Below are 13641 nucleotides of genomic sequence, written 5' to 3'. Positions count from 1 at the left end.
TTCTTATTTCCTCGCCAAAAGCGCTCATTTCCACCTTCGTGTCGTATTTCCCACTTGGGAGAATCTTAAACGCTATTGGTTCGTTATATCTTTTAGTATGCTATTTTGTAACGCTTCGTGATGATAATTTTATGCTGTATATATATGTTTAACTTGTGCCTGTTGTTATTGCTCGTGCTTCTGGCTGCTTGCGGAATATATTTCCGTCTCGAACACGGGCTTCCCTCTCTAGTTAGCGGGGCTGGGACGCATCAGAATAGCTAGCTCATTGGTCTTTGGTCAAAGAGTGTTTGTTCCGTTCGCAGACTAGGTGAACTCGTAATCGCTGAAAACATAGCAATGTTGCCCACTGAGATGAAGAAAAGAAAAATTAATATGTAGTACAATAAAATGTATATCTACAATACATTGTACTTTGTATACTAAAATATTAAATAAGGTTATTTAAAGTGGCCATTTCCACTGATCGCGAGGAGCCTCTTCAATGAGCGGTTCCCAAGGCTTCCATTTGAGCATATTACGAGCTAAATCGTATTCTCTTTGGGCCTATATTAACATGTCAAGAAAAAAATTAACAACACAGAGTGTAGAAAAGAAAAGTTATGGGCAAATTACCTTGTGAGTCTATTGATACACGATTATTTGGATATTAGATAATTCTGTCTATCGAAATCTCTATCAATACGTGAAATTATATATATATACCAATTCAAGTATCTGGGTATATGTTTTGACTACCGTAGGATTGTGCACCAACCAATACTTATTATGAAACAGGATATGTTATTGGAGATCACGAACTCTCCATTGCCGGCGATCCAACGGATGATGGCACTAAAGTAGTATGCAATACTTAAGTTACGTTACATGGTACAAATAGGTTTAGCAGGTAAAGCAGATCTTGAAAAGGTGGATATTTAAGTCCACAAGCGAGTGAGACAGTGACTGAAGTTACCCCACGATACAGTTAAAAGCTATTTGTATGCAGTCAGTCAGTCAGTAACAACGTAGAACTTCGTACGTACGTACATCAGTTCAAATCCTTCCCATTTTCATGCTCGAGTTAGTGATGGCAGAATCGGGGTCGAACCTCTATACACTACGGTACCAATCCGACATTCTTAACGATTCAACTTGTATTTATGAAGCTGTGAGTTACTGCATGCCATCTGGTAATCAAAGGCCTATAAACAGATTGAAAAAAATTTATCGGTGTTGTGACTCTTGGCGACATGTTGGTATCAAACACAGATGACATGTTTGCAGCGTTGAAAACGCGATTATATGGAACTCAAAAGGGTGGACGTCTTTAAGTCTCAAGTCAGAGTACATCATTGCCTTATGGGCCACGTAGATGTTTCCCTGGATGTATAGGAAAACTATTCAACTCAGAGGTCATACCCTAAGTACTAAGGTAAGAGGATGCAGAATTGGTAGAGATCCTGGTAATCTGAGGTGCAAAGGTCGGTGTAATAAAGTAGGATCCTCGACACATATCCTCTAAAACTGTAAAAATGCCCAGCGATTGCGTATCGCTAGGCATAATTGAGTGATTGAGAAGTTGGAAGATTCGCTGAGACGTTCAGCGTTTTCGGTGACCCGAGAACCTCACATACGCAATGGGAAAACCTATGTGTAAAAGAGGTGAAATATATGTCGCATTGTATGTAGTTATGATCGGCTGAGAACATCGTGGAATGTTAAAACATGAAAGTATAACACAAGAGAGTTGAATGCAAAGTTTCGTAAGATCTTCCTTCTGAATACGAGCGTGGCGTGTCACCTACCCATTGTAATAACGATGTGTGGCCTACTAGATAGGCGTTCTGAGGGTGTATTGCTAGAAATGGGAGTGAGAAAGCAGGCTGCATCTTGGCTATGAGAACAGACCATTATCGGTTCATTGATATGTTACGATGCCTATGGGGCGTCTTAAGTGATGGATGTCTGGTATTTGATTGAGTAGCTACGGACTTCGTTAGAGTACCCATCCCATGTGACACGAATATACGTGCGGAGTAGAGTCGAGACCGTTGTGCGTCCGATAAGGTGCTCGGCATAGCGATATGTATGGTTGCGCTCAACCACATCCGACTTCTACCCATCTGCATCAGCCATTCAAGATTAGTGTGATGGAGAGGCTTAGCTTACGTTGGTTTTATCCCGTCCACTTAGGCGTGTGAAGTCAACCTCATAGTAACACGTGCACTCGAGAGGTACCTGTCGTAACTGGATCGATCCACCGGCTTAATGTGGGTCTTTGAGAGGCTCGGTCGGTTTGGTAAAGACGACAAGGACTAGAGGCTGGCGGACATTGCTGCCAGTGAAAGCGTGTCTCCGATAATCTAGATGGAGCTACGCGGATGGCCGGTTAGCGCTCTCTCTGCTGCCGCTGACGCTTGGGATAAGAAGGTAGTGGATCGGTTGTAGGGATCTTGTTGATTTGCAAGGTGTCTGTATGGAGGTGCAGGTCGAGGTAGGGAATGGTTGGGAGAATGTATTACATATCACAAACACTTCAGTTGATGAAGATTCACTACAGTATTAACTGACTGGCTACCTTTATATAGCACCATATGCTTAAACTCAGAATTACACACTGGGTATATATATATATATACTACGAACTTCCTTAGTATATACTTTAATGAAAGACCCTACCACAGAAAATCTCGATCAACAGAGTCGAACGCTGCCCTAATGCCAAGAAATACCATTATAGTCCAGCATTGGTAGGTTTGCCTGGCGAAGGGTGTTATATCTCAAGGGCCGCCGATTAGAGGGCAGTGACTTATCGATCGGATCAAGGAATTCAGAATCTCGATAGGCTATTCTGGTCCGTTGTCCCCAACTCAGCTAACGCGATCAAGAAGTCTTGGTAAGGCGTAGAAATTGTATTCTACAGGCAACCAGAAAACACCAGGTCAAGCACACAAATCAAGCGTATTCATACAAATATATATAATCGATATTTTTAAGCATTTAATCGATAGGTTTATCAATTGACTGCTATTCAAATATTCAAACATATGATCGATAAGTTAATCGATAAGATAAAATTACAAAATATGAGTTTTGTGGATCTATCGCCCCCAACAAAGGGTAAATATTTGATCTACACATTTTCAACCACATTTGAAATCAATAAGGTTTTCCTGGGTTTGCTGTTCACGAAACCCAGTTAAATGTCAGACGGTTATTGAGGTCAATATTTCAAACACTATTTCAGCCAAACTGATACCTCTGTGCCTGACACACAAGAATTATTTTCCTTTCTTGCGAACTGAGACGATTAGAGATGGACTCCAATCAGATGGGTTTACGTCCGATTCCAGCTAATATCTTAGTCAATGTAACAGCCAAAAATGAACCATCATCCTCAAACATTTAAGGATTTAATACATTATGCGATGCTTGTCTACCTCATTTTAGATTAGTTACAGCCTTTTCAACACAACTAAGAGTTGGGAACTTGTGTTAATTTCTTAATAAAGTTGTTCGGAGATAGTGGGTAACTGAGAGGTTACTGGAAGCCACTTGAATTATTCGTTAGTATCACTACACCAATAAGCGTATACGGTCGAGATACAAAACGTTACAAATACTAATCGTGAAAGTAATGAAGCATTAAACGATACCTACCTGTACGATAACTTCTTCAATTTGACCACAATCAATGGTAGATTCAAGAGTGGGAATATCCGAAATCTTTTATTAAGAACAGAAAGCATTAACATCAACTAAATAAGTCACTTTTTGTACAGCGTTCAGTCTGGACTGTACTATTTCGTTTGTGTGCCTACGATAACTGGATTCTTCAGGCATCAGAGCAAGCACTTTGATTATACGCTTGTAAAGTGATGTTAGAATCTAAAATTGGGAGATTTGTTAAATTCTCAAGGCATTTACAATATGAGGATTTTTTGAAACTGGCAATCCGGTTAATAGAGTACTCTGAAATTAGAAATCTGAAATTTTAATCCAAAAATGGTCTTACTCTTTTTATCGACTGCATTGTCTTCTGTACCTGTATAATTAAAAATTGTGGTTAAAATCAAAATATACATACAAAAAAACTAAATAAACTACTGTTATAACTTGTGACTGCAGATTAGAGAGCAGTGAATTATCGATTGGACCAAAGACGTGTAAAACAAGTGAGAACAGCCTAGAGTTCTAGTTGGTCCTGCTTTCCGCCTAGCTTAGCCAGTTAAGTCCAGAACGCAAGTCCCAGTCTCTGAGATAGGAATCATTATATTTCAAGCATAGTGAGTTTATATACCAATCAAACCGACCACAACGTACCAATGAAATATGAAACAACATTTGTACAAGAATTAGCCAGATGTGGCTGTGAATGAGGGAGGTAGTAATCAATATACTGGGTATAACTCAAGAAAAGTAAAATGCATATTAATGAATCATAGGTCAAAATAAAGCTTATAGTAAGAGGAACATGAATATAAATAGCTTAGTTATTTAATAATTATACAATAGAAATATACGGTTAGTATCGGTCCATAAAGGATCCCAAATTTACCACTCATTATGTTTCTCGGGTCCCAACAACTATCCTACCAACACAAACACTTTAGAGAACCTTAAGGAGGAAGGATGTATTTGTAAAATCTCAGCAAATGAATTCGAGATTTTAGAAATACATTTTCTCTCCTTAATGTCTCATATCAACTCGGAGCCCAAATACGGTGAAACTATTACATTAAATTTGGACGAAAGTTCTTATATACTTTAGAAAACCATCGTTAAAATGTTTCATGTATAGTAATTGAATATAAGGTGAGCACACTCATAACGCTGTCTCGGAGTAAATTGAAGACACGCTTACATGCTGATCATCAAAATGAATTGGTAGAAAGGTTGATGAGCCAATAACATAACAATCCTGAAAAACACCATACAATACAAACTTTGAGCGTACCATGAACTTTTACGTAAGATCATGCCCCCAAATGCCCTGGTATGACCGAGAGTGGGGAGAGTCCGCTCTCCCTCTCGAAATACTCTCACACGGCCACGCGTATACAGCCTCTGCCAGGGAAGTCCTACTCATTGCCTTCTCTCATCGGAGGTGTTGTTTACGAAAATGAGAGGACGAAAAGCGAATGTCCGGCGCTTTAACCGGATCCCAAACCAATGGTGCACATGGGCTCCAGTATCCTGCGGGCGTATGAACCAATCGTTGGTCAACGGCTACCATGGGAATGCATCTCCTCACGATGCTCCGCTGCTTTGTGGATCAGACCTTTAGGTCAAAGGCTCAGTGTGGCCCCCTAAGAAAACCACCTGCTTCGGCTTGGGCACCCGAGCAGTGTCACAGCCCACACACACAAATATGGTGTGGCGCATATATATTTGGTGCCCTCTTCTACTAATATTTGTGTGTTGAAATAAATAAATAAATACATCCAGAACCTTTAACCTAAAGATCAGACCCATAAGGCAGTGAGGTAACATTAGGAGACACAGTCCCATGGTATCCGGTGACTAACAATTGGTTCGTACACCATTTGCTCCTTCAGGATACTGGAGCCCATGTGCGCTATTGGTTTGGATTCAGGGTTTTCCAACTTCTCTAAGTGAACCCTCCATATCCACGAATCCGGTTAAAGCGTCGGATATTCGCTTTTCATCCTCTCAATTTCGTAAACAACAACCCCACCGCGAAAAGATAGTGAGTAGAACTGCCCTGACAGTGGCTGTGTGCGCGTGGTCATATAAGAGTATTTCGAGAGGAAGGGTGAACTCTCCCCACCCTCGGCCGTACCAGGGCATTTGAGAGCATCGCACTATTCTAAACGTGTTAAATCAAAATATATATGAAGATAAATAGGATACATGTTTCACAATTATCAGTATCTTCCAATCATCACAAAATCCACCACAGGCATTAGGAAACCAAGCTGCGAATCAGATAGTTTTTCCACATCGACTTTTATGTTTTGGGGAGAATTCAGAAGGTTTGCTTGACATAAGAACTTTGAGAAATATGTCGGAATCCTGAGGCTTGTCATACACAGTTGGCCTAGAAATTAAACCTCTTTACTCTGTTACTGAAAATCAAAAGGTGATCAAGTTTTGATATATGGGATGTTAAGGATGATTTTGAACCAGATATATTCCTTTTTTCAATTATAACAACTCATAATACGTAGCAAATGAGTTCAAAAGCCAAGAACGAACAAAATTTCTATGACGTATAGGTTTTCTAACCGAGTAATTAATTTTCAACGCTTACGAATACGAGGAGTGGTGCCCCAAACCCCAACCCTCTCAAACGAATCGTTATTACTTACATAGTAGATAATAAGCTCTACCATATCGTAAGTAAAATAGCTGCTGTTTTTAATTACGTTTTTCCCTTGATATAAGCAGACAGTGTACAGTATTTGAAGATATATCATCCGAGAAAGGATTCAAGATGAATGTGACTGAGTCAGATGAGCAGTAATTTGTGATAACTAAAATATTGGTCTTAAGATAGAATAACATACAGCATATACTCTGGATTTGCTACTTTTCTAGGGGAGTCCTTAATTCAACATTTAGTGATACACAGTATTATGGAAATCTACTTTAAAATAGCTCAAAAATGCCTGTGGCATTTTCGCTTACTGGGTATACCTTATAGCTTTGATAAGTTTAAACGCGTAAAAGTCGATTTTATTTTAATTGACTTACATTTTCATTCAAAATATTATAAAAGTATCAGTTTTGTGTAAGTATCTGTTTTACCTCAGTTCACAAAACTATATTCCTTTTGGGAGCGGAGAGAAAACTTATCGAGTGATTTGCACTTTTTGAATCAAATGACTCACTTGGGAAAATTCTCTCGTAATGTTTTAGTATATAAACTTTTCGATCTTTAGTGTTTACTATTTCATTAGTTCTGAAAAACACTTGGGTTTAGAATACGTTTTACTGAGTCCACTAATTAAGTTAAATGACCTAGACAAAACATCACTCTTATACGTTTCTTCCCGATCAAGAATCGGACGCAATAGCTGTAACAAGTGGTACCATGACATGAGCACCGAACTTACTCCGGCTGCATATAACAGATGTTTCAAGCAACAAACACACTGGCTGTACAATGCATGCCGTTCCACAAGGCCTCTATCGATATTTAGGATAATTCAGGTGCTGAACATACCCTGAAAACTTCCGAAAGGCTAATAGTAAGTTGTGTATAACATGGAGCAACTCAAAGGTCTTGATGACGCATTGAGCATAATCGTCAACCCAGCAACTGATCTGAATAATGGAGAACCCCCATAACACAACAGACGTTGAAGAAATCGATTAACAAAAAACTTCATATTAAAATTCCAAACCCTTGGAGAAAGCACGAAATACAAGGAACACTAAAAAACGGCATGATTCGCCAGACATGGCTCAGAATCGATCACAATGGCGTCGGTGTATACACTCTTTGTCTTCCTTTAAACTGTGAGATTAGAACTGCTTTATATCTTTCTTTCCGCGAACTAATTCTTTCTGTATTATGTCTTTATTTTGTACATTACTATTAATGAAGTGACTACCATGAATTTATTGTGCTAATGAGGTAAGGCAACTTGGACCGATGCATATATAGTCAGTCAACCTGGTCCTACGTTGCAGCTGACTAACTGATTCACCAGATAAAGCTTTAGGACCCTATATCAACACAGCAGTCAGTCAGTAACAACGTAGGACCAGGCACATATATGCATCGGTCCAAGTTTCCATACCTCATTAGCACAGCAAGATATACACCAGATTCATAGAAGCAGTTAACTCAATGGTGTAATACATACAGGAAAGATTTTGTGTAAGGACATAGTACAGAAAGAAAGGATTAGTTCGTAGAAAGAAATGAAGCGATTTTAGTCTCATAGTTTAAGAGAAGACAAAGAGTGTATACACCTAAGCGATTGTGATCCATTCTGACCGACCGTTGTTGCTACCTTGGCGTGGTGGTCGGGCTTGCCTATCGTGATGAACCGACCGAGCTATACTGACTGAAACAATCGTTCCTCAAGGTCCTACCATGCCAGACAGGTCTGTTGAAGAACGGTAAAACTAAAAGCAACAAACCCAAGGTCCGACGGCCAAGTTGTACTGCTCACTGTACAGAGATGCGACTGCAGTACGGTGTTTCCTTCAGACAACCAGTATAACAGTGTTGCTGCCTTCCCACAAAGAAGAGTGGGGTTAGAAAACGTCGACGCTAAAAACACACACCTCGCCTTATCCCACAGATATCCGTCTCCGGCGGTAAGGTCTCAACAAGTACAGAGCTAACACGAAAAAGTACTCACAAAAATGTCGTGTGTGACCGACCTCAAGCAGCTGTCCCTTGGGCACTGCGGTCACGCTTTCCTTTTCAGGTACCTTCAGAAGAATCCTTCCACGGTGTTGTCAACCGGGAAGTGATAACCGCCCTCATATCTCTAACAGCACTCAAGACCACTGTATTCATATCAGCACAGCAAAGACTATTATATATGAACAATTTCCGAGAGATATCCAAGTGGTCTTCAGATGCCTCAACCACTTGCGACTTAAAAACTGTAGTAAATTTACTAGTCTTACTCTTTGCAGATGACAAATATTTGGAGACCCAAACACAATATCAGATAGAATTATAGTGCAGGATAATCTAAATTCAATGGTTAAATGAATAGATAGGTCATTAGAAGTCAACTCTAACGAGAGTGTGGTAACGCAATTAAATGACTGCCACGACTCGTATTACTACACAATACGTGAAGTTGTGTTACCCTAAGTAATGGACTATAAAAATCTAGGATTCATAATAAACAACCACAAAACTACGAGTAACTGCAAGACTGCCATTGCCACGGGCTTCAGTGTCTTGTGTGCTATTCGCAAGACATTTCAGTATATCTGTTATAAACTATGTGCAAGGGCATAATCTTTTCTCCAGAGAGCAATATGGTTTTCGGGGAGGCCTATCATGTTTGACACATCTCATTGCAAGAGAAGACTGGGCTGCGGCTAAATATCGGGATATTAATGTAGATGTGATTTTCATAGTTCTAAGTAAGGCCTTCGATAAGGTCTCCCATTCTGGTCTTAAATTAGGACTGGAAAGTTTTGAAATCCATTATAAGGTCATAGACTAGATGAGCGACTTTCTCCATGACAGAGGACAAAAGGTAAGAGTTAATGGAGCCCTCTCATTGTGGGTACCTGTAAAAAGTGGAGTTCCCCAAGGTACAATCCTCGGTCTTCCTCTCTTTTCCCTTTATGTAAATGAATTACAAACTGTAGCAAAATCATCCGTTCTACTTTTCGCCGATGGCATAAAAATTTGGAGACCAATACACAGTATATCGGGTAGAATAGTATTACAGGATGACCTTAGCTCATTGGTGGTATGGTTGGACAGGTGGTCACTAGAAGTGAATCCTAATAAGAGTGTGGTGATGCAATTAAATAACCATGATGAATCGTATCACTACACAATATGTGGGTCCGTGCACACAAAGTAAGAAACTATAGATTTAGGAGTCATATTAAGCAGTGATCTTAAAACTAATAGTCACTGTAGGGCTGATGTTGCGAAAAGCTATAGGGCATGATGGTCTATTTGTAGGTCTTTCCAGTATTTAGATGACGAAATGTTTAAATTTTTATACCCGATTTACGTGAGACCACATTTAGAATATGGGATTCAAGCAGTGAGTCCCTGTTTCAAGTATGAAGCAGATATGCTGGAAAGAGTCCAATGACGAGGTACTAAGATGGTAAAAGGTCTTTCTGGCCTATCTTATGAAGACAGGCTGAGACACCTTAACTTATTTCCGTTATCTTACCGTAGAATACGGGATGATCTAATATTGGCTTATCGTATACTGAACGATAACCTTGGTATTGATTTGTCTTATCTTTTAGTTTCGTCTAGGACTGGTCATTTGAGAGGACATTCAAGGAAAGTTCAAAAACCGAGATCAAATCGTCTACGTCTGGAGTTTCGTCTCTCGCACCGAGTACTGGATTACTGGAACTCTCTACCAAAATACGTAATATCAGCACCTTCTGTTGATATATTCAAAACGAGATTGTACCTCCAGTGTTACAAACTGCAATGATTAATGTAGGTCGATAGTCCACTGATCCTGATTACTAAAGAATGATGTAAGATCAAGAGTTTAAGGATTAAAACTGCAAAATAAAGTCGACTTTGGCACCACGAAGTTTTGTGAGCTACAACGTCAAAATATACAGCCATATAGATGAATAAATTCTGTGACAAATTTCAAGAGTTGCTTTCTGTTATCTGCTTAGTTAGTTCATCAATTATAGTCCTGTAGAGCCAAAGCAGAGAGATCCCAGTACTCACCAACTTTGGCCTTTCAGAAAAGTAAGTCATCGACAAATTTTCTTCCTAAAAGAGTCCATAGACTGGGTACGAACACAACACAAGGCATATTAAATTACTCAAGTGAAATCAGAGTTCTAATTCCATGAAAAAAAACTTTCTTTTCATTGGATAGCACCATCACTTAGTATTTAGGAAAGACGGATAACTGAGTGTATGAATGGAAAGTTCAGAAACCTATACTTACGTTGGAAAATGTACACCTACCAACACAGAAGAAAGACGTGTGGCGGAGGTGTTAAATAACTAACTCAACTATTGTACAATTTAATATTTTCTGCTATATGCTTTATTTCGCTATAGTATAGCAGTACAGCCTCATTTACCCCACTTTATACGGGAATTCATGATTGTGACTTGCCGAATTTTTAGCTTATTGGGAATTTTTAGCAACTTACAACAATCAGTTTCATTTTAGAAGGGACAGGAAGCTAGGTGGCCTGTGTTAGTCCTGGTGATGGTGACCTCTCGCTTGATCAAACGTTTTTGGAAGCGTCGACAGATGGGGCTTCAATTGCGTGTTAGGGTGATGAATTCCATTCGTCGATGGTTCGATGGGAAAGTCGATAGTCAGTTGACAAGTTATTTGTCTTAGGCTTGTGAACGTCTTTGAAGTATCCTCGTAAGTTTTATTTTTTGAAAGACAAGAAAAATGAGGGAATATCAGATGCAAATTTATCACCAAGTAATCTGAAAACTATGGTCAAGTCACCTCTGGTTCTTCGATGTGACAATGGAAATAGGTCTAGTTTAGCCAGTCGAGCATTATCCTTGAGTTTCACTATACCAGGAATCAACTTAACTGCTGTCCTCTGAACATTTCCCAGAGGCTCACTGTCTTTTTAAGAAAAGGCTAGTCGCTTGTATGTAGTGCTCGAGTTAAGGACTCGCAAATACCGTATACAAAGTCAAGGAAGTTTTGGCATGGACGTGGCTAAAGGCCCTACGTATTAACCATAGGGTTCTAAAACCGTTGGTGGCTATCGCACTGAGGTGTGCAGCAGTTTTTTGGTCTTGGATAACGATGACTACCAAGTCATTGTGTGTCTGGACAACAGATAGCTCAACGTTATTCATCGTGTATGTATCTGTACCCTGATGACCAATATAAGTCACAATACACTTGAAAGTATTTATCGGTAACTGCCGATTTTGAGACCATTCAAATAGCTTAGAGCTTCAAAATAACCTGAAGAAATTATCACGTCTACTTTCTGTTACTCCCTATATCAGCATATAGCATATAGTAAGACCGATGATGACAGAAGACTTGGAAGGCCATTTACATACAAGGGGAACAACACTGGCCCTAAAACTGTACCGTAATGCACTCTGCTAAGTACAATCTCCCAGTTAGGTAACTTGAGGTTCACCTGTACATTTTGTTGATGCCCAACTAGGAAGTTTTTGTCCAAATTAATAAATGGCCTTCAACCCCAATGTTACTTAACTTATATAACAGTCGGTTGTGGGAATCTTTGTTAAAAGCTTAGCTGAAATTAATGTAGGCTGCATCTTTATGTAACTTTTGGTTTTTAAGAGCTCATATGCTGCTGGCAAATTAATGAGACATGTAAAACTCGTTCTTTATTCATGCTGCCTTTAAGAAAGAATCTGGTTTACGTCGAGATACTGTAGAGTGGTGTCGAGTCGAGATTGACTATGAACGCCACTACAAGGAAACGCGTACCAAACAAATCAGAAGGCGAAGGTTGAACGTAACCAGATTTATTTCGTTGGCGATCTCATGGTATCGAACGAATACCAAGATCGTGCCAAGAAATGGTACAAGCGAAAACAGGAGAATGGAGTACGTGCGAACAAAGCCAAAAACCGCGGAACATTGATGAAAGGTAATGGAAGCACAAAATAGCTGTCATCAGCACAGTCAAACAAAAGCACATTAAAACACGCACTGGTACAGTTGGTTATAATAATAATTGTTTTTAATCAACCAGTCGTGTTCTCGTGATAAATGTGGGTCACTACAGGAGCCCTCCGCTAGAAAGGGTTTACACTTTCGATAAATAGCGGTTTAAATCCTGGGACTGATCGGCTGACGAGCGATTGTAGGACAGAAGAATTGGCGGATCAGGAAAGCGATCGTTGATCGTCGAGTTGCCAACGAATGTTTTTTTCGGAGAACGGTACCAGGAGCTATGTGCTGTATTTGTTGCTTGAGTTGGCATAATACACCAGAGTGGTTTGTATCCAGAATCTGAAGATTGCGTTCCTAGGTATGCGGCCTTAGAACATATCGCTCAAGTAAGTGGTGCGATTAGTCAGGAAGAACGGGAATTCTAGACTTTGGTTAATGAGGATAACCTCCTCATACACTTAAACGGTAGTCGCCGTTTACCAACTGGATTCCACATGCAACCGAACAGGCCACATGATGCAAGGCACAAGCACTAAAGCATATTGGAATTAACAATCCCACATGTGGACAGGGAATAGCAACTCGGAAAACCTTGTGTAGGTAAGTTGCTTGTCCATTCACATAAGGCTCATTCATGCAAACAGGATGAGGAAGCTCACGTGTTTCAAATTGAAATCATAAACTGCCATATTTACGAACGCTGAGAGTTTACCTAACGAAATGAATGAGTTGAACGAACTAAGTGAAGGCAATAATACCCATCAGAGAGGTGTACCTGAAACATGAAGATTATCTGAAGTAAGTGAATAGGAGCTAGCAATACCCGACATATTTTTGCTTCGCAATGACATAAAAACAGGAACGGGGAGCAGAGTAGCTCTGTACCTACAATCTTGCTTGGTAGCACATGAAGTATACACTCAAGAGTTTATCAAACTTGATGAATTTGCTTGATGCTTAGTAGGATTGTCTAACACCTCGAAACGTACACTGGAGGTGACAACTGAAGCTCGGTTATTCAAGTTCATTGAAGACCTGGTGGAAAAATAGTCAGACGCTGTCACGCCTAGACAGCATATTTACAAACGGAGAATTCCTAATTGACAAACTCCGAATTCTTAATCCCTGGGTAAAAGTGATCAATTTTATCAGCAAAACTGAGCTAAAGCACTCTACAAACATTGAACGTAGGAGTTTCAAATGGTTAGACATGTCAGTCATACAGGTCAATCTACGGCAGGTGTATGGAGAGACCCATCCTCAACGTGAGGTATACGCTGATTGGAATTTCCTACCGTACGCGATCCTACATGCTACGTGATAGTGTTTCGGAAACGGTCTCTACAAACTAAAT

At 39.8% G+C, this 13641-nt stretch overlaps 1 protein-coding gene across 1 annotated transcript; it reads right to left on the bottom strand.

The window, feature by feature from the left end:
* Window positions 1-376: 376 nt before the first annotated feature.
* Window positions 377-10865, bottom strand: NDUFA5 (ndufa5, NADH-ubiquinone oxidoreductase subunit). The gene is made up of 6 exons (XM_051214040.1): window positions 10596-10865; window positions 3998-4027; window positions 3910-3954; window positions 3754-3870; window positions 3643-3708; window positions 377-546 (listed from the first exon to the last, which is right to left on the bottom strand). The coding sequence occupies exons 2-6, from the start codon at window positions 4013-4015 to the stop codon at window positions 445-447; spliced, it is 348 nt and encodes a 115-aa protein (XP_051070068.1). The 5' UTR covers window positions 4016-4027; window positions 10596-10865; the 3' UTR covers window positions 377-444.
* Between the last annotated feature and the right edge of the window lie 2776 nt (window positions 10866-13641).

Source organism: Schistosoma haematobium, chromosome 3 (assembly GCF_000699445.3).
Source record: "Schistosoma haematobium chromosome 3, whole genome shotgun sequence".
NCBI classification, from domain to species: Eukaryota; Metazoa; Platyhelminthes; class Trematoda; order Strigeidida; family Schistosomatidae; genus Schistosoma; species Schistosoma haematobium.
Note: the sequence above shows the minus strand (reverse complement) of the source record. Positions and strands in the feature narration are given on the sequence as shown.

Bases quoted from the DNA above. Each gene is read 5' to 3' on its own strand.
- NDUFA5 (XM_051214040.1), bottom strand. The intron at 3,871-3,909 runs GTAAATGCCTTG...TCCCAATTTTAG, and splicing joins TTTCAAAAAATCCTCATATT to ATTCTAACATCACTTTACAA. The intron at 547-3,642 runs GTAGGTATCGTT...ATGTTAATATAG, and splicing joins TTGAAGAAGTTATCGTACAG to GCCCAAAGAGAATACGATTT.